This window comes from Aphis gossypii, chromosome X (assembly GCF_020184175.1).
Source record: "Aphis gossypii isolate Hap1 chromosome X, ASM2018417v2, whole genome shotgun sequence".
In the NCBI taxonomy this organism is placed as follows: Eukaryota; Metazoa; Arthropoda; class Insecta; order Hemiptera; family Aphididae; genus Aphis; species Aphis gossypii.
In genome coordinates, this window is record NC_065533.1 from 19,781,286 (window position 1) to 19,801,138 (window position 19,853).

General features: G+C 26.8%; 1 protein-coding gene across 2 annotated transcripts in view; it reads right to left on the minus strand.

Moving 5' to 3' along the window:
• The window catches only part of LOC114130825 (excitatory amino acid transporter 1), a 28,494-nt gene extending 9,769 nt beyond the window's left edge, over positions 1–18,725 (minus strand). Inside the window, exons 1-2 of one of the 2 annotated variants that reach the window (XM_027995891.2) lie at positions 18,499–18,725; positions 17,794–17,829 (exon numbers count right to left, since the gene is read on the minus strand). In XM_027995891.2, coding sequence (XP_027851692.2) covers positions 17,794–17,822 — 29 coding nt within the window. In that variant the 5' untranslated portion in view covers positions 17,823–17,829; positions 18,499–18,725. Of the gene's footprint in view, positions 1–9,039; positions 9,472–17,793; positions 17,830–18,498 lie in introns of those variants that run through there. The other variant, XM_027995892.2, reaches the window with a different exon arrangement.
• Between the last annotated feature and the right edge of the window lie 1,128 nt (positions 18,726–19,853).

The following is a 19,853-nucleotide window of genomic DNA, read 5'->3' on the forward strand; positions in this document are numbered from 1 at the left end:
AGAACATAGATACTTCTCTGTATATTTTTTTTATAAAAAATACGTAAAGATGACGTATTACATTATAGTGGATATACATCTCACCTATTATTATCTTTAACTTAATTTGGGTCAAGGAAATTATAAGCTAGTAATTGTATCAATCACTAGTTTTAATAATAAATATCAATTCGATATCTTAAAATATTTCGATTTAATCTAATTACTTAGCTAAATGCCTAATTATAACCTAAAATCATCTTGAATTCTTGGAAGCATTTACCTTTGACTTGTTTTATAATTGCAATTAATCTGATCATTATTATATTCTTATATCTGTACAATTTATTAAATGTAAACATATTTATAAATTATAATTATTTACTAAAGATAGGTACACACTACACACATTAAAGTTAACGCAGCATTATCTATATTCTAATATTCTATAATACGTAACTATAATCATTGCGTTTAATTTATTTATTACAAATTATTTTTTAATATTTTCAATTGTTAAAAATAATTTCAAATTTAGTTAAACACTTTTAATTAATTTTCATTAAATATTTACTACGTTTAGATAGTTTATTAAGTAATTTTAGTCGAGTTTATAGGTTCTTAGTTACATATCTAAAAACAGAATATACTACGTACACACACTATGTATATATATATATATACTCAAACAAATATTGACACAATAGGTTTTGTGCAATACTATCTATGTATTGTGTATTTATGAAATTTTGAAATGTTTAGTGGGTATATCTACATAATATGATAGAATACTATACTATAAATGTACTTTTATTTATTTAATACAATTTGTTAGTTAAGGAAAATTTTATTGCAATTAAAGAAATTTGCTGTAAAATGATAATAACATATTTGATACGACACGAAAACATATAGGTAGTCAGGTAGTCTGATAGTTTAGAATTAGACCTTGGGTATTTAATTTAAAATATGAATTACTAATTAGATCATAAACAAATTTAAACTCATTCATTTATCTAAATTAATTTATAAGTTTATTTCTATAGTTGAGTTATACGAGTATATTTAGACTAATTAACTTTCCTTCGGTTACATAGGAACATGATTCACATTTAAATTTTTAATAATACCTATTAATTTATTTTATCGATAAATTTTAATTATTAGAAAAACACAATGAAATAACTGTACATTTTTAATTATACATAATAATTGGGTTATTGAATAAAAATATTATATATTGTACATGGCGAAAAAAAAACAATTAAAATATATCTACTTAAATTATGGACATGCGTGAAGGTGGAATTTGTTTACGTAAAAAATGTGTAATACGAGAAATTGAAAATATTCATGTACCTATACAGTATACATGACAAATTTAATACTTTGTTGGATAAATTAATCGGTAACCTACATCTACCTAAAAATGAAGGAAGTTACAATTGGACAACATAATTCAATCAACTATAAAATCATGTTTTAAATACACTAGCCTTATTTATTATTTTAAATTTACGCAACTAAAATATTTTATAAGTTAAATATTACGTACTTTATAGACAACCTCATAAAAAAAGTATATACATTTAAAAATTATTATGTATTATGAAAATTATTATTAATGTGTTCTTAATTCGTATTGTTTATTCAACTTTTATTCTAACAGCGATATGTTAACCCTTTGAAAGTGGATCACTTAACATACGTGTCGTAGTAATATACACATATTTATTATGATATAGACATAAAGCTAAGTTTAAAAAATACATATATAATTAACTATGTTACAACGTTTATTATGCAGTATAATGCTACAATATATAATAAACAATTACACGAAAGTGGATTATTACTACTAAATCGGCACTAATAACCCATAGAAATAAAATATTACCTTCAATATATATATATATTTATAAATTTATATATATGTATAATTTTTAAGAAGTAGCAACTATAGCAAGTCATTATAATTTATTACTATTATTATTTATGAACAAATAAGTATTACGCAGGTGCCTCAGTATGTTGTATTTTACAGTGTTTAAAATTATATTTGGCAAGACATCTGATGTTCAATTTGATAATTAGACATCAATAATATCATATAGTTACCATACTTAAAAAAAATCTCATATTCGTTTGACACTATTATGTACTTATGTGTGTACATAATATTATGCATAATTTAATAACACTATTTAATTTCAGAGCATTTAATATAGTCGATTAAATACTTTTATATGTAATTATGAAACTAAATACATCAGGGGCGTTCTCACGGGGGGGGATATGGGGGATAGATCCCCCCCCAAGGATCTTTGTTTTCTTACATTTTAGTAATACACGTTTTTCTACTTTTGATATTATATGTTTGTGAAATTCAAGTAAATTTTCAGAACCCCCCCATAGAAAAATCCTGAGAACGCCCCTGAAATACATCAACTATAATTTTAAATTTTTTGTTTCTGTATTTATAATTAGTTAAGGTACAAATCAGGGACGGACTGGGTAGGCTACAGGCTAGTCAGTTAATTTAAAACGTCGGGCCATATTTTACCGAAAATTAATTAATATAATAAAATCGATTCTTTTTACATCAAAATACTACTATGTTTTCATACCATAGTAATATGTTGAGTATTTATTCCTTTATAATATAATTCTGATAATAATTTGACGTCGCGGAAGTATTGTGAAAACAGTTCCCGCGGCGTCGTCGGTTCAAACTTGGAAAAAAAAATTATGATAATACTAAAATACCATTTAAAAATTTTAGTAATCTTACTATACCACAGCCTCAAATACGGCCATATTAAACTGCTACATACAAACTACAAAATAGACAATTTGGTTACCTGGTATAGTCAGAAAAACAAGATTTACTATAAGAATTAAAGCTACATCATACCAAAGATATCAAGTTAGAGCTATACGTATTTGTGTTGGTATAATGATAAATTTTAAATAAATAATTAGGTACAACAAATAAAAATAAAATATATATTGTACACTTCTTTCTCAGTTGATTGTTATCCTGATCAGTAGCTTTTAATTTTTGTCTATCTGTTTCTAACCTTGCTCATTCAGAACTATGTTTAAAATTGACTGGGTATTCATTACTATTGATATCACCACTACGCTTGTCCATTTTACATTTAAGGTATGTTACTAATATAAATACCAAACATTTTTTAAATTAATATTATTTTTATTTAATACTAATATTTTGTTTTATCTGTTGCAGTTAAATTAAATAAAGGCGTATCCACGTCCGTTTTTTGAAATTTATAATTCGTATTACACTCAATTAAGAACATCACAATTGTATTTTATTAAATTTTTAATTCATAAAATAATGATTTATAAATTACTAATTACTAAACTCAATATAAAAATTAATTTAGTTTTTAAAACTTTTGATATTATGTAACAAATTCTAAAAAAACGACTAAAATTTAGGAAATGAAGAACATTAATATATTTATTTTATATTTTCCCATCACTATGCGTATAACAATTTAATTTTGGTTGTCGCGTAGTGAAAATGTTTAGCTCTCGCTGCCCTTCCCCCACATGATTGACACTGAGAGTAATACAAATCATAAAAACAATACATTTAGAAATCTTTAATCGTGTAAATCCCTAAGTATTAAATATATTTTAGAGAAATTTGTATTCTTTGTATAATACGATATAATTTATGTTTAGGCTTAGATTATAAATAGGTGCATGCTAATATTATATATATATAAATAAACGATATCGTTCAGTTATTAAAATACTACTTACTCGGGACAAAATTATTTCACTACGTGACAATAATTGTTCGTAGGTATACCAGTTAAAATAACCACTTGCATTGCCCCGAAAACACGAAACTGTTTAACTTAATTACTAATTACTACAAGTTACTAAAACAAAATATTTTTTAGTTATTACTCTTACCCGATCGTTTATAAAACACGTTGAAATTCTGACTATTAAATGGAAAATAAATACCATTCAAAACTGTTTTGCCTCATATTTAATTTAAATTAAATAGCATTTTATAGTTGTATAAAATATAAAAATAAACAATGGGTTTGGTATAGACAAGATATATTTATGTTCTTTCGTTTATCGTCTATGTTTTTAGCGTGCGACTAGCCGCATAGGGAAGGAATCGAAACAAAAATAGAATTAACTGATAATAAAAATAAAATGGAAATTGTAAGTTACATATTTCTACGTTCATTAATTTTTAGTACAAACATTGTGTATTATCCAGTGTTTACAATTCATCATATTATTATTAAGAGATGCATTTTTGTTTGCTTTCATTTATTCATATACTATATTGATGGCCGATGGGTCAAAGTATAATATAATACGGATGACAGGCTAGTTCACCGAGCCTGACTGAGTCCGCTAGTATTTTAGTCATTACAAGCTATATAGGTACACGTTTTAAAAATATAATATATAATATTATATACGAGCTATATTTTATAGTAGTTATTAGTTTAACATTTTTACAGAAGCTTTAATTTAAAAATGTGGGTAAATAAAAAATACGCGAAGATAAAATAATACGAATTTGTTGTGTATGTACGCTTGTGTACTCGAGGTTAACAGTACACTGTTTGTCTAAACTATATAAATATACATATTATTATTAAAATACATAAAATAGTTGTTTAGTATTGGACTTTCAGACTTGAAACTGATATAGAAATGTAGAAGAATAATATACAGTACAAGACTCGCTTACTTATCTATGCACAAAATAGCGATGTATTGTGAATTTGTTGTATTAAATTTATTAGCAATTATTGATAGTCGTATCTAAAAAACGGTTCTAAGCTGAATAGTTAAAAACATGTTTGTTAAAAGGACGCCACACCCGTATGTGTTGACTTTGTTTAATACATGCGTACCTAACATAGTTAAAAATTGTTTTGCGTAAGACAACTTTACAACTAGGTATAGAATTTTTTTTATAATAGTAACCAATAATTTTTAATAACCAAATGAAAAATCTAAAGTTCTAAAACCGATAACTTTAAATGTATTCATGTTATCAGCAAAACGCTATGACACAGGTAAAGTTTTTTCCAATGCGATTTATAATTTTGGTGATTTTAATACAAATATCGAAGGAGTAAAGTCATCCCACGCAAAACAGTTTTTAACTATGTTACGTGTGTATAAGATAGAGACAACACATACGGGTGTGGCGTTGTCTTAATAATTTTTTAATTGCTTTAATTCTATACCAATACCAATGCATTTTAAATGTATTTATGCTCGATTTTAAATCTAAATAAAATTTATATACTTGAAAATTTTTAAAATTTCCAACTTACAAGTTTTTGAAAAAGATAAAAAAAAAACAATGGGAAAACTAAAAAATATATTCTTTGTTTTAGTAGGTAATCATCTTGTTTTTACTTACTCAGAATACAAAACATTTAACAACAATGTATTTTAAAATATTTATTCTATAGGAATCTTAACAATAAGCTTTGTTTGTTACAATGAAAAATATCGATATGAATAAATAAATAATACCTAATATTGTAACATAAAATTTTTCTTATTAATATCACATATATTTGGTCATACATAGCGGAGTATGGCTATACGGCGAATACACATTTTAAAGATTGATATACCTAATCAGAAATTCTGAACTAGTGGTTTAAACATTAAAACTAATTTATGATACTATTATTATGGCACATAACATAACTTGCTATACCTACTCAAAAGCTAAAAACTGTAATTTTTGCTATAAATTAAAAAGTTAATTCATTTTTATTTTGTATTATGTATATATCTATGTACATATTATAACAAAAACAAAACAAAATATCTAAAACATATCAAAATAATAATATAATTTTGATTAGGTAATAATCAAATTGAATAAAATGTTTTAAAATAATATATAGAATCATGCGTAATATAACAGAATTGGCACAGAGTAGAGAATCTATAGATACAGACAGTACGCCAATATATACCTATCATGGATTATGTATTACACTAAAAGTACGTCATTGTTGGTGTCGTACATAAATAAATTGTAGTGAAATACTGAAATTATATAAATATATTATTATAATTACTTGAATCTATAAAATATAACACTATACTTGGTTACTTTTTTCACTTTATTATATAAATATAATTAATATACTCATATTGTTAATATTTTAATAGATTGTAAATTTTTATCATAATAAAAAATGAAAATTAAATTAGGCATAATATATGAATCGATTGTATAGAGGAAATGACTAAAACGACTATGGCGCAATTAAATTTTAAACTTTTGTTCTAGGTAATAATACACATAAAAAAGTATTAATATAGGTACCTAGTTAATCTTTAATCTTACTACAGTTCAAATATTACGTAATTTAAAAGATTGATTAAGTTTTAATAAGATATTGTTATAATAACTGGAACATTTAGGGATTGGTATATAATTTATAATTAATTGTATATTTTATTATTTGATTATTGCAGTGCTATATAATATGTACCTATTGTAAAATTAAACAAATTCATCAAAATATAATATTTATTTTAACTATACATTGGTTAGATATAGATAAAATGTTAACACAAATTAAACTCGTCAAATTGTATAATTATTTATATTACTATATGGTATCTAAACATTTTTCATTGAGTGTTGTATTCTAAATTATAATGATTTTATTTTTTAATTTAATAGAAGTGCAATATAATAATACATAGGTAGTATGTTGAATAATAATATACCTACCATGTTCCTATCTACATTTGGAAAGTTACTATTTCTGTATATTATTAGTTATTAGAAAGAAGGAACCTATAACGATTTATTAAAAGTGTAATACTATACTATAAGACATATTATTTTTAAATACTCAAAAATAGTTTTTTTTTTTTTTTTTTATAAAACTTAGTGAATTCAAACAAAAACTGATGAGTTATTTTGTTTTTATATGAATCTTGGTTTGTATTTATTTACCTATTATTATAACATTACTGATACAACCACACAAATTAAAAGCAAAATAAGAATAATCACGATTAAAATTCTTTCTAATACAATAAAATAACTAAACTACACTTATTCCATTAGTTATACTGGATAAAATATCTCATAGTTAACGATTTATTAATAGTATTTTTACGATAATACATAGTTTTTATTTTTTATACCTAGTTAACATTTAACGAATTCAAATAGACATTGATGAGTTATTTCGTTTTTATATGAATCTTTGTTTGTATTTATTTATCTATTATAATAAAATTACTGATATAACCACACAAATTAAAAACTAAATAAGAAAAATCACGATTAAAATTCTTTTTAATACAATAAAATACCTAACTAAACTACACTTATTTCATAAGTTTTTCCGGATAAAATATCGCATAGTTTACGATTTATTAATCGCATTTTTACGATACTACATATTTTTGAAATACAAACAATCTTTTTTGATACCTAGTTAAAATTTAACGAGTTCAAATAGAAATTGATGAGTTATTTCGTTTTTATGTGAACTTTGGTTTATATTGATTTAACTACCTATTATAATTATATAAATTGTTCAACTGCTAAATTCAAAGCTAAATGGAAGTACCATAATTAAAATTATTTCTGGTAAAATTCATAAAAATATATATTATTCTAAATATAGGTACCTATAACCTATCTATCGTTTGATTTTACTGGATTAAATATTGTATAGGTTACGGGGTTATTAATAAATCTGTTTAGTGTTTGTCCTCACCAACGATTGAAAATGATTCAGCAGGTAATGTGAAGGAGAACATAGTTTTATTTTTTATAAAAATATTGCTATTTAAACACGACACTACTATACTCGTAGGATACATGGCATTTATAAAAGACAAGCAAATTGTTTGATAATGTAAACTCGCTAATATTTTCTCCGTTTAATTACATTTATTATTTCATATTTTCATTCATATTGTTATATTATAATGTGGCAATCGATGTTACGATGAAAAATCGTCGGAACAGTGTTTTATTAGAAAGGAAAAAATAAGTACAAAACAGCATGTGCGAAGTGTCTGGCTGGAAACTTTTAAATTGGCGTTGTGTAATTATACCTCGCGCGCATTATATGGATAGGCTTATAGGAACGCGACTAATCCTATTCAATTCAAACAAAAATGACCAAAGTATTACAAAGTGGCATGCATAATAATTATATAGTTATAGATACCGAACAATTTCAAGTTAAAAAACACATTATTTTATTGTTCTGTATTTGAATATACAGCTCATGATAATATAATTATTGTATTTCAAATACTATAGTGTTTTCTATAGTTATACACGTATAATAATATGTATTGTAATGTGTCCAATTGATTTCATAACATAAGAGTGTGTACCTACCCACAGTTGTCCATACAGTTATTCGACAATGTTCACACATTATATACAGTCATATTATTATATCAAATATTTATCGGTACAATTACATTTCGATTCAATGTAAGTAATAGGTAAATTAATATAATATTGTGTATCATCGAAAAAGAGCAATAGTGTGTTAAAACATAATAGTACCTATTATATCGTTTACGGAATCCGTTGCCGGTTTTCGAATGGTTACGGGCGCGGGTTTGATATTTACGAGATCTGGTTAGGTACACTCCCGCGGTACATGTAAGTACCATATCATATCAATAACATTAAACGTAATGTTTAAAAAAAAAAATGGTCATGAAGAAAACGATACCGTTACACATATTATACTACGTAATATTATTATGTGTTTTCTGCGGTGGAATTATCGTGATACAGCACGTGTGGCGGATGAAAATTGTATAGTTGATAAGTATAATGTGTAAGACAAAATATTATAATATACAGGTATACGCGGCGGGTACAAATATCTTCCATATACGTACAGTACCTATAGTACCTACGCATGAGTGAAATGTTTAATATATAATATAATATCAAATGACAAATACACATATATTATGCGCATTCACATCACGACAGCGCGTTGTGATATTATTTATACTCACTATAACTGGACACACGCGGATTCGACGTGAACTAGCGGGGACGGCTGCTGCTGGTGCGGCGGCGTGTCCGTGTGACGAAGATTGTGATCTGCCGGTCGCCGTGTAGATACTGTCGTAAAGTTGCAAAGTTAATGGATGTGATACAGTTATAAAAATCGATACGAATCTGACGCGGACCGATGATTTGGGTACCAGTATAAAGGCGCGACGACGGTTAAATATTGTTCAATATTTATTAAAATCGAATTATTTACGCGAAAACGATGAACGAGAGAATAACACTCGTCCGGCGAATCGTGATCGACAGCCGTAAACCGGTAAAAAAGAAAAAAAAGGCAGTGGTGTGTCTACACGACGACGACGACGACGACAACCGCGAACACGTACCAACGACGTACCCGAACTGTCCGGTTTGCGTTACTAAACAACGGCGTTCAGAGCGTGTGCGTCCGTCGTCCGGCTTGAGTTCGCGTCGGCTCGTCTCGGCCCCCCCGGTCGCCGGCAACAGGTTGTTTTGGCGCGGTCGTGGACCGCGCGGTAGAGGGAGTTCGCGGCGGCGTGACGTGGTGCGAAGAACCACTGGCCGGTAGGGGAAAGTAGGGTTTCGGATGCGTTTTTTTTTTTTTTTTTTGGATAGGCGCGCATGTTGTATAATATGCCTACTATTATCGTACCATTTGTGCGCGACATTCTTTCGGTTTCGAAGTAAATCGAGAAAAATAAAATTGTCTACAGATTAATATAACTGTCCAACGTATATCTACTACCTACGTTATAAGTACCTATTTATCCACTACTAGGTATTATTGTTGTACCGTTCACGCCTCCCGGTAACTCGATCAATCCCCGTCGTGTTCGCAACACGTGAACTCCTCCACCGTCGTGACCTTTGTTAAATTTTATTTATTTTTCCATAATATTATTGTGAAGGTATTGACGTATTGTCATAGCTAAACACATCAAAGCGCAAAATCTATAGTCTACGAGTAGATGTAAACATGTATAAAAGTAAAACTGGTTTCTGTTAGGATTTGACCCAACGTGTATCGTAGTTATCGTTTCAGGCCTGATTCGAGTTTACGTTTTGAGTTGCTGAAGCTATGATACTTATTAAGAAAACATTTTTTTTTCAATAATTCTTTAGGTTGAAGGTTAAGACGTTATTATTCAATACAATATTATTAACATCCAAAATTTATAGGTATCACAATTATTAAATATGACGATGGCAGTAATATTCAAACTAAACGTGGAAATAATTTGTGGATGTACGGTTACACAATTTTATTCTAAAAGTAATTTTAAAATAATTTTTTTTATTTAAATAAGTGCATAACTATGCAATATACATTGCAAATACTTAAAATAGAGTCGAGATATTATATTGAACCTTGGTCCTCGATAACTCGAAAAACGCATAAGTTGCACTTTTTTATCCCATTTGTGATTCGAGTTATCGAGAATCAGTAGATTCGTCTTTAATTTCAATGTTAAAATATATAGAATTATCTTATTATATGCACATTTCTCTCAAGCGCCCGCTTTTAAGTCCTATTGAATCGCATATATTCCCCAGTGAACGTAAGAAGGTATACTAAACTGATAATTGATTAATTATTGCTTTTTAAATAGCAGATTATTTAAATTTAATTATAAATATATGATTTACAAAAAAATATGTATATATATTTACAATCGAACTATATGTGATTTATTTTGCTCTATAAAACTTTCATTCATTCCAATTTGACCTAATTTAATAATTTAATATAGGACGTAATAATTTTGTCTTATCTCATTTAATGTTCGTGTTTAGGCATATGTAATATATTTACGATTATTATATGTATTGATTGTACTGATATATTTTTTATTAATAAGGCTATTAAAAACAAGTGAAAAATAATTCATATACCCAATTATTGTAAATACAATTTACTCTTATATTTATTCTAAATGATTTAACTATTTAAGTGTCTGTAATTCTTCGTATCAAAATAAAAAAGAGTAGCTTTAATAAATAGCACAGTTAAATAAATAAGTAAAACGATCTTATGTTGGATGCCTGAAAAATCTCGGGCATATCGAGAACACACCTCAGGTACCTAGGTAGTTTGTTTGTAATAATCTGACCCTGTCACAATGGCGCCGGCACCCGTAGCGCTTGAAAAAATCCATTATTATTGTAACTGAAAAATACTTTGTATAAGTATTTTTCTTGGTGTGGTATTCAAAAAGTATAGTGTCCACCATTTAGAGAATGTGTGCACGTGTTTTCACTGACGAATAATCACTGAATATTGGTTTATAAAATAAAATAAAAATATTATATACCTACCTATAGTTTGTACATTGTAGCACATATAAATTATTTAAAAAATATTTTTATAACTAACAAATACAATTATGATACAATTTTTGATCATAATCATTGTTTCAAGCATTGTTATTGCTAAATACTATAATATGCTTCAAATTATAAATACAAGAATGTACTTAATATGGTGACAAATATTTTCATTAATTCTGAAAAAAGTATTTCTTTGACATATTTTTAATTTTGTTTATTCAGACTATACTACTTCAGACATGAAAATGAACTTGTAAATATTAAATATTCTCTTCTACTATAATACTATAATATGCTATTTACCAATGTCTGTTTTCAGAACAATCGATTTGAAAAAACTCAAAACCTTATGTAACTCAAATATTTTTCTTACCTCACGTTAGTGTTTATATAAATTATATTAATAAAATTAATAATAAAAGTATACAACTAGAAAAAAACATTATTTTATTTTATTTTTATTCCTCTTGAGGTTCGAATTATTGAAAATACTGTAATAAATGAATACCTATTTTCATCGGCCTGCCATTGAAAAATGGCGCGACCCTCGGTTTAAAAGAAATTAGAAGAAGTGGCCTTGAGTAAGTAGTTTTGGGTACTGGCACTACCAGCGATAAACTGGTTTGAACAAAATAAAGATCTTTGTATTTCAAAAGAATATTTTAGTTTCATGAGTTTAAAATTTGTAAGAAAATCGTTTTTACGCTACTCCCCTGGTAAGAATTATTTTATTGAATTAACAATAGTGTACAGACAAAACTGAAATAACATTTTTCGAAATTTGATATCAAAATCTAATGGGTAAATAAATACCTACTTTACTTTAAACTGAATGGTAAATAACACGATTAGTTATTTTAATAAATAGTAAATTATAAATAAATAAGTATTATATAAATATTTATTACATTATCATCATAAGTTATATGAAATAAAATAATCTTCAACTATTATTATGCACATATATACCAGTCATTCGAAAAAACAATACTATTGACCATCAGAATGTTTTAAAAACATCACATATATAATACTTATTAGTTATTAGTTATAACTGATATTATACATATTGATACGGACTCTAAAAAAATCCAATAAAATTAATTTTCACTGATTTTATAACTCATAGTATAGTGTTTCGGATATCAAATTTTAATAACAAATTAAAAAAAAATTATTTTATTTTAAAATTATAAAAATAATTAATTTAAATTAAATATATGTATTTATCATTTATAATGCGTATAAGTGTTTCACATTATGACATTATAATACATATATACAAAAACCAAATGCCAAACCAAATTTTCAAATTTAAGTTCACTTTAATAATTTCGTTATATATAATTATTGATGAATAAATTCGTTAAAAAAAAAAAATTATAATATATTATTTAGTTTTTTTTTTAAATTATTACTCTTAGTAATTATAGGTACGATCGTATAAAATATTGAAAATACAATAATAATCAAAATAATGTTTTTTTATAGAGAATGTACTTCAATTATCAATAATAATAGCTCAATTTAAAATATAAGTAATATAAAATAGGTAGGTACATCAATTTAGCTGTGTATATTGTTAAAAAGTCAATGTATTATTATTTATTAATATGTTAAAAGTCTAGAGCTAGGATTTATATGCAATGAAAAATTGTAAAATATATATTTGTATTATTAAATTAAATATATTATGCAAAAATAAACGATTTATATACCCAAAAAAATATAAAATATCATTTTTAACTATTAACGTTCTTCAAATATATTACACAATCGTAAAAACGTTTAGTAACGAAAAATACCATAAAGCATAAATTATTGTTCGCGTATTTATAGTCGAAATATGCAACAACATGCAAAATAGAAACACCACTATTTCCATAATCATGAGGTGATTCGTTGACAGTACTGACAAAAGCAAAAAAATTCAGAAATTGCAAAAAAAAAATGTTTGTTACGTAATATAGAAATCCCAGCGCTAATTATAACGTATAGGTATTATAAGTATTATACAGACTTTCAACGTAACTTATACCTACCTATTGGTTTTAATATTAAAAAATAATAATTATATACCAACGAATTAAAGAAATTATATTCATAAAATAAATTCTAATATAACTTTTAACTAGTCTGTCCAAATTATAATTTATCAGAGCCAAATTTAAAAATTATAATCATAGAAAAATTTAAAAAAAAAATGGATTATAACATTGTGAATATATTATACAACGAAAGTCTATAGATAGTAATTAACAATTAAAATGTAATGCTCAACTTTTTTTTTAAATATAGTAACATATTAAATATATTAAAATAGATACTTATTTGAAAAAATAAAATGTTAAATAAATATTATAACAATAATAATAAATAAGCGATTTGTTGTATTTAAAAAATTGTTATAAATATCATTAGTGGTTATGTATGTTGTATAAATGTTCATAATTATTTTAAATTGCAAGCAATGATTTTTTTTTTATTTGCTTGTTTAGAATAAAACTAATTACTAACAACAACACTAGTATAATCTGTAAATAAAAAAAAACATAGCCTTCTATTTAATGAAATTAATCTTATCACTTATTTCATAATTAATAGGTAGGTATACCTAGGTACTTTTTGAAATCAAATCATATTTTAACACCTTTGACTTCTAACTTGTTAAATGATTCATTTAATAATCAAGAAGACAAGAAATGTATCTCTTAATCAAACTCATCAGTCAAAAAGTCCTTATACTACATTATCTATAAGAAATAATTAATAAGAAGTTTAGAGGTGTGATTTGATCACAATTTAAAAAAAAAATTAACATAGGTAGGTGATTAATAGAAAAATATCGTGGGTATGAAAAAAAATTATATATTTTATTCAGATGTATAATATTTGTATTTTAAATTCAGTAAATTCATATATATATGCATATTATAAATATTTTAAATGTAACAGATACTGAGTATATTTTCAAGATTATTAATTATTATTTAATAACTTATTAAATAATTAATGATTATTTCATAGGAAAAACAATTTGACGGAAAACAATTTTAAAAATAACTAACTTAGTAAAATTGAATTTTATTTAAATTACACGATTATTTTTAAGTGTGAAAGTGAAATGATAAAAAATGTTTTTTATATGTATAATATATACTATATATAATCGAATGTACATTCGATTATAATAATGATGTAAAATGTAATAAACCTAGCTTCGGTAGACAAATATAATCATCACGATTATATCCAATTCGTAATTGTTTAGTAAGCCGGTTTTGTGTTAAATAGGCAAAACATTTTACACAGAGGCTTTAGAAACAATAGACAGTATTCATCGATCCGTATACTGAGAAAGTAATAAAACTGATATGATAAATTAATGAAGGATAGCCTCCCACCCATACATCATCGTTTAACATATATACCTTTTATGTTATAAAAACTAATGTACGAAGAGTAAAGTGTTCATTAATTAGTATCTTTAGGCGAAACTTTTCGTCGGAGATCGGACTTAAAAATGTACAAATTTGCGTGGAATAAAAGTAGATAACAGTTGCGTATGGCATCGCGTAAAGTGAGCGTAATTTCTTGGAGATGACATTTAGCGAACAATTAAACTGGCGTGAGAACGTAATGTGACAATTAATTAATTAGCCGAGTCGCCTATATAGTTATATTTTTTTTGGCGGCTTGTAATACACCCTTTTTCCTCCGGACGTGACGCATATTGCCGGATATTATACGCTGCTCACTCATCTCGTTGGTCCCATAACATTATTCTGCTCGCTATCCCACGACTACAATCGACCGTTTTAATAAATATATGCAACGGACCCTCGGAATGACAGATACTGAGGCTGACTTAAAAAAATTATCAACACGCGATTGATTATGTAGCGGAGGTGGAGTCATCATGGTGAGAGATGCGATAGGGACAGAGTTTATGGAGTAAATAGAATGAGCGATAGGTGCAGGCAGTGAAAAAAAGGAGATTGCCGTGATAATATTATGATATTATATTATGTATACGATAGTGTACTGCAGTTCACTAACTGTGACTGTTTGTGATCGAGGCGGGGGGAATCGTAGGCGAGCAGACGATGAAATAAGCGTGAACGCGTTTTATCGGCATTATAGGATAGTTACAATGGCACGTAGTAAAATGGTTAGCAGTTGTTAAACATGTCCCGGATGGGTTTCAACAGTTAACCGCTGGAACGAATAGGTCCCAACCTATTGTACTGGAGGTCAAGTACTACTCGACATATTTATAAAATTACGAGCTGCTATACATACAATGTATACATGTTATTATTATTAAGTTATTAATGTAAAATCCGAAACACCACTGCATCGAGTGTGTCTCATGAGTGTCAAAAAATCAGTGTCAATTATTATTTTAAATAAAACTCACGTGCAATCAAACTTAAAACGACTGTATTGTATAATTGTATATACAGAATTATGAATTTTTTAAAAACATAATATTATAATATATTTATACGTATATTTGTTTTTGAAAAAATAGTTTTTATAGTATTATATATTTACGTTCAATCGTGAACAGTATATAAATTACTTTAAATATGTTTCGATAAGCTAGAAAAAAGCAATATAGTATATATAGATATCGAGAGGCGACAAAACCTAAAGATTTAAACTCAGTCTTTGTATATTATTTTAAATTATTTATTTACCTAACCTAACCTATGTAGGTATGTTCTTAAAGATTAGAAAATTTTAATAGTAGGTAGACATTAAAACATTTAAATGTGTAAATAATTATAAGAATTGAACTTTAGAGTACCTCAACTTTAATTAATACATACATTATTTATTTTAACTGTGTATTTAATAATAATATACATATTTTAATATTTATATAGTTATAATTATATATTAATAAAACATATAATACCTAACCATTATGAATTATCATCCTTGTCAAATGGCTATGTGAAATATTAATATTAATACCCATGCATAAGAATTTAATACTTAATTCATACAAGAATATTAATTTACCTTCTTCAAATAATAATTATATACAGACTTGGAGTTTAATGTTAAAATATAAGAGCTTTTGACTTTTGAGAATTGAGAATAAATTATATATATTAAAAACAATTTTTTCTTTGAGTATAATTATGTATAATAATATTACCTATTAAAGTTTAAAAAATTGTTTATTTATATTATAGTTATAGAAGATATAAGCTAGATTAATCGGAATTTATAATTTGTAATTCTATAACATATACTTTGTCGAGTTCAATAATGTGATATTTTTTACTGGGCATTTAACAATAAAACAAGGCGATTACTTACAAATATCGAAAGATAATTATTACCTTACATAAATCATGTTATTCATATTATTATTTCAAATCTAGATAATCGTGCAATTTAAAATCTCCTTTGTGGCGATTTTGATTTATTATTTATTACTCGTAAATCGTTAAACGCTATAACAAATATACATTTTTTAAACCGGTTTGGGTTATACAACTCTTTAGGTAGTTATGAAATTGGTAGTTCTAAAATATTATGAATAGTTTAAGCTATTTGTGTATCAGGAGCTATATAATTTTTAATTCATTTAAAAAATAACCTTCTAGCTAGATTTTAATAAAAACCTAAAGTTATGGCGCCTATTTTTTTCTTAAGCAATTATCAAAATAGTTACGCCATTTCTCGTTTTTCGTGGGAAGAAAATAACTTATGATCAATATACCAAGATATAAGCTTTACTTACAAAATGATGATAAATAATTTTTTCATACTATGTACAACTAATAGGCATTTAAAAAAAAAATCACTGAGAACAAACAGTTGCACCCACCAATCTGTTTTATATAACAAATATTTACTAATGTTCTTATATGTACCTACTTATATTCTCGTTCTTTAAACATCTCTACATTTTAATACTTATAGTATGTACTTGATTGCAATTTTTTATCTTAAGAATAACTTTTAAAATTTTTTATAGAATATAGAAATATAAAGTGCTAAATACTTATAGATCTATATTATTATATTATGTAAATGCATTAAATATAAAATTTAAATAAAAATTACACTAAATTATTAATTAAGGGAACATACTTAACAAACAAAAATTAAGTTGAAAACGTGGAGAAAATTAAAATTATTGTGCACTTCTATTTAATTACAAAGCAAGTGCGGGAGTTTAGTAAACAATGGATGTTTTAATTTTATTGTGTGTCAATATTTACTAACTATATCTTAAACCTTGCGTTAAAAAAAAAAAAAAAAAAACAATGCATCATAAACAAAGAGTAGATAATCTATAAGCACCTACACATAGTTTCGTATAAATATATTCGTTTAAACTTAATCAGTAGATATATAAGTGTTAAGTATGGTCTACTTACATTTCAGATACACGATCGTCGAGGTTCATTTCACTACTGTAACATAACACATAAAAAAGTCGTAAGAACTTATTATTGAAACAAGTTGATTTTATTCCTATAAAAATCAAAGACCGTGGAAAAAATACAGTGATTGTAATTTATTTTATATTTTAAAGTAAAGTTATGGTGTGTTTATTTTCAAATACCCACGTGTTGCCGGAGATTTGCGGGAACCGAAATTCCGAATAGTCGCGCCATAATAAGCAATTCAAATGGTAATAATTCCGATTTAGGTAATATAGGTATAATAAGATATTTTGTAAAGCCAGTAGGTACAAAACTTCTCACAGTTAAAATTTAAACAATCATAACAATAGTGATAAAAATAACAGCAATTGACTACAATTGACTACAAAGTCGACGGTGCAAGTACCAAGCTATTCATTATATCTATATACTGGCTCGTGGTAGTTTTGTGAGGAAAAATGACACGCGGTATAAAATTATTATGAATAAATAATGAATATGGAACGCACACGCTCAACTGTATAGATGCAATATAATAAATTCGAAATATAGGTAAAAAAAAAAAAAAAAAAATTATTGAGGGAAATTGAGTTAAAAAATCTCGACGGGTCGTGGAGGAAAATTAAATATAAATAATATTTTATAAGTGTCCACAATATATTAATATACGGTTAATCTAACTTGAGGCTTACTTACGTTTCGGTGTAATTAATCCGCGGCGAATGAGTGTATAAACAGCGGTGTGATGTATCACAGCAGAGAGTTCAGGACGACGAGGAGGACCTTGGAGACGGCGGCGGCAGTGGCGGGCGTTGAACAGCGAATAGGTGCGGCACCGTTTCTTGTGTATATAAATAGTTTTTTTTTCTTTTTATGTTTATTTCGTCATAATATGAATATTATATTTACTGTTTGCGAAAAAAAAAAAATCATAAAATCAAATTATTATTATTATTGTTATTAAACGCTTGTATAATAATATGTAGACGGTCCGCGCAGGACAATAATAATAATGATAATATTAAATTTCAGCACTGGTCGAGCGAGCTAGATATCCTAACAGAAAATGGAGAAAAAAATCGGGTAGGTATATTAATATAGTACCTACCTACCTACCCATACATTATAATATAATATGTGTGCGTACCGGGTATGTGTATATTATATAGTAGTATGCCTACCTCCTTATTGTAATATATTCGCGTATTACACTGTATTATGATTGATAGAAAGACAGAGACAGAGAAGAAGACGTATATATATAGAAAGTGTGTGAGAGAGAGAGAGAGAGAGACAGAGACAGACAGACTGACAGACAGACAGACGGCGAGTGTGCGAGAGTGAGACTGTACCTTTGAAACACAAACGCGCACGCACGCAGCGACGCACGCGGACGAAGATATTACGCGCGCGTGTGTGTGTGTGTGCCTGTAATAAAAATTTACCGGAGAGCGCTGAACGAGCGTTTGACGTGCAGTTGTACATAGGTACACCTATATAATAATATTATACAGCGTGAGCGAGCGCGCGCCAGCCCGAGCGTATATATCGTGTTGTGTGTGAATCGCGCGAAACGAACGGGTTTACGTCGAACCATCAGCTGTTGTCAAGGACAACGATAATAGTAATAATAATAATTATCATCATCGTCGTCGTCGTCGTCGTATTTTTAATCGTAGTTGTGTAGTACGTGAAAATAATATATAATATGTGTATATATAGGTGTATTATATTGTAATATTATTATGCGTATCTATATAATATGTAGTCGGGCCGCACCACGCACAAACGCCGTCGTTGCGAGAGGACGCGCGCGGGCTAGCGTATATAATAATAATAATATTATTATTATTCCATCCTCCTTCGGTACGCCGCGGCCGTGTATTGCGGCTATACGATGGTAATAATTATTATTCGGAGAGAGAGAGAGAGACGGTAAAAAAACGAAAAAAAAAAAACGTCCTACCACTCCCTTTATCGTTTGCCACGATTTGCGTGGTCCGCGAAATAAATTTATATATATTATATTATAATATAGGTATATATATATA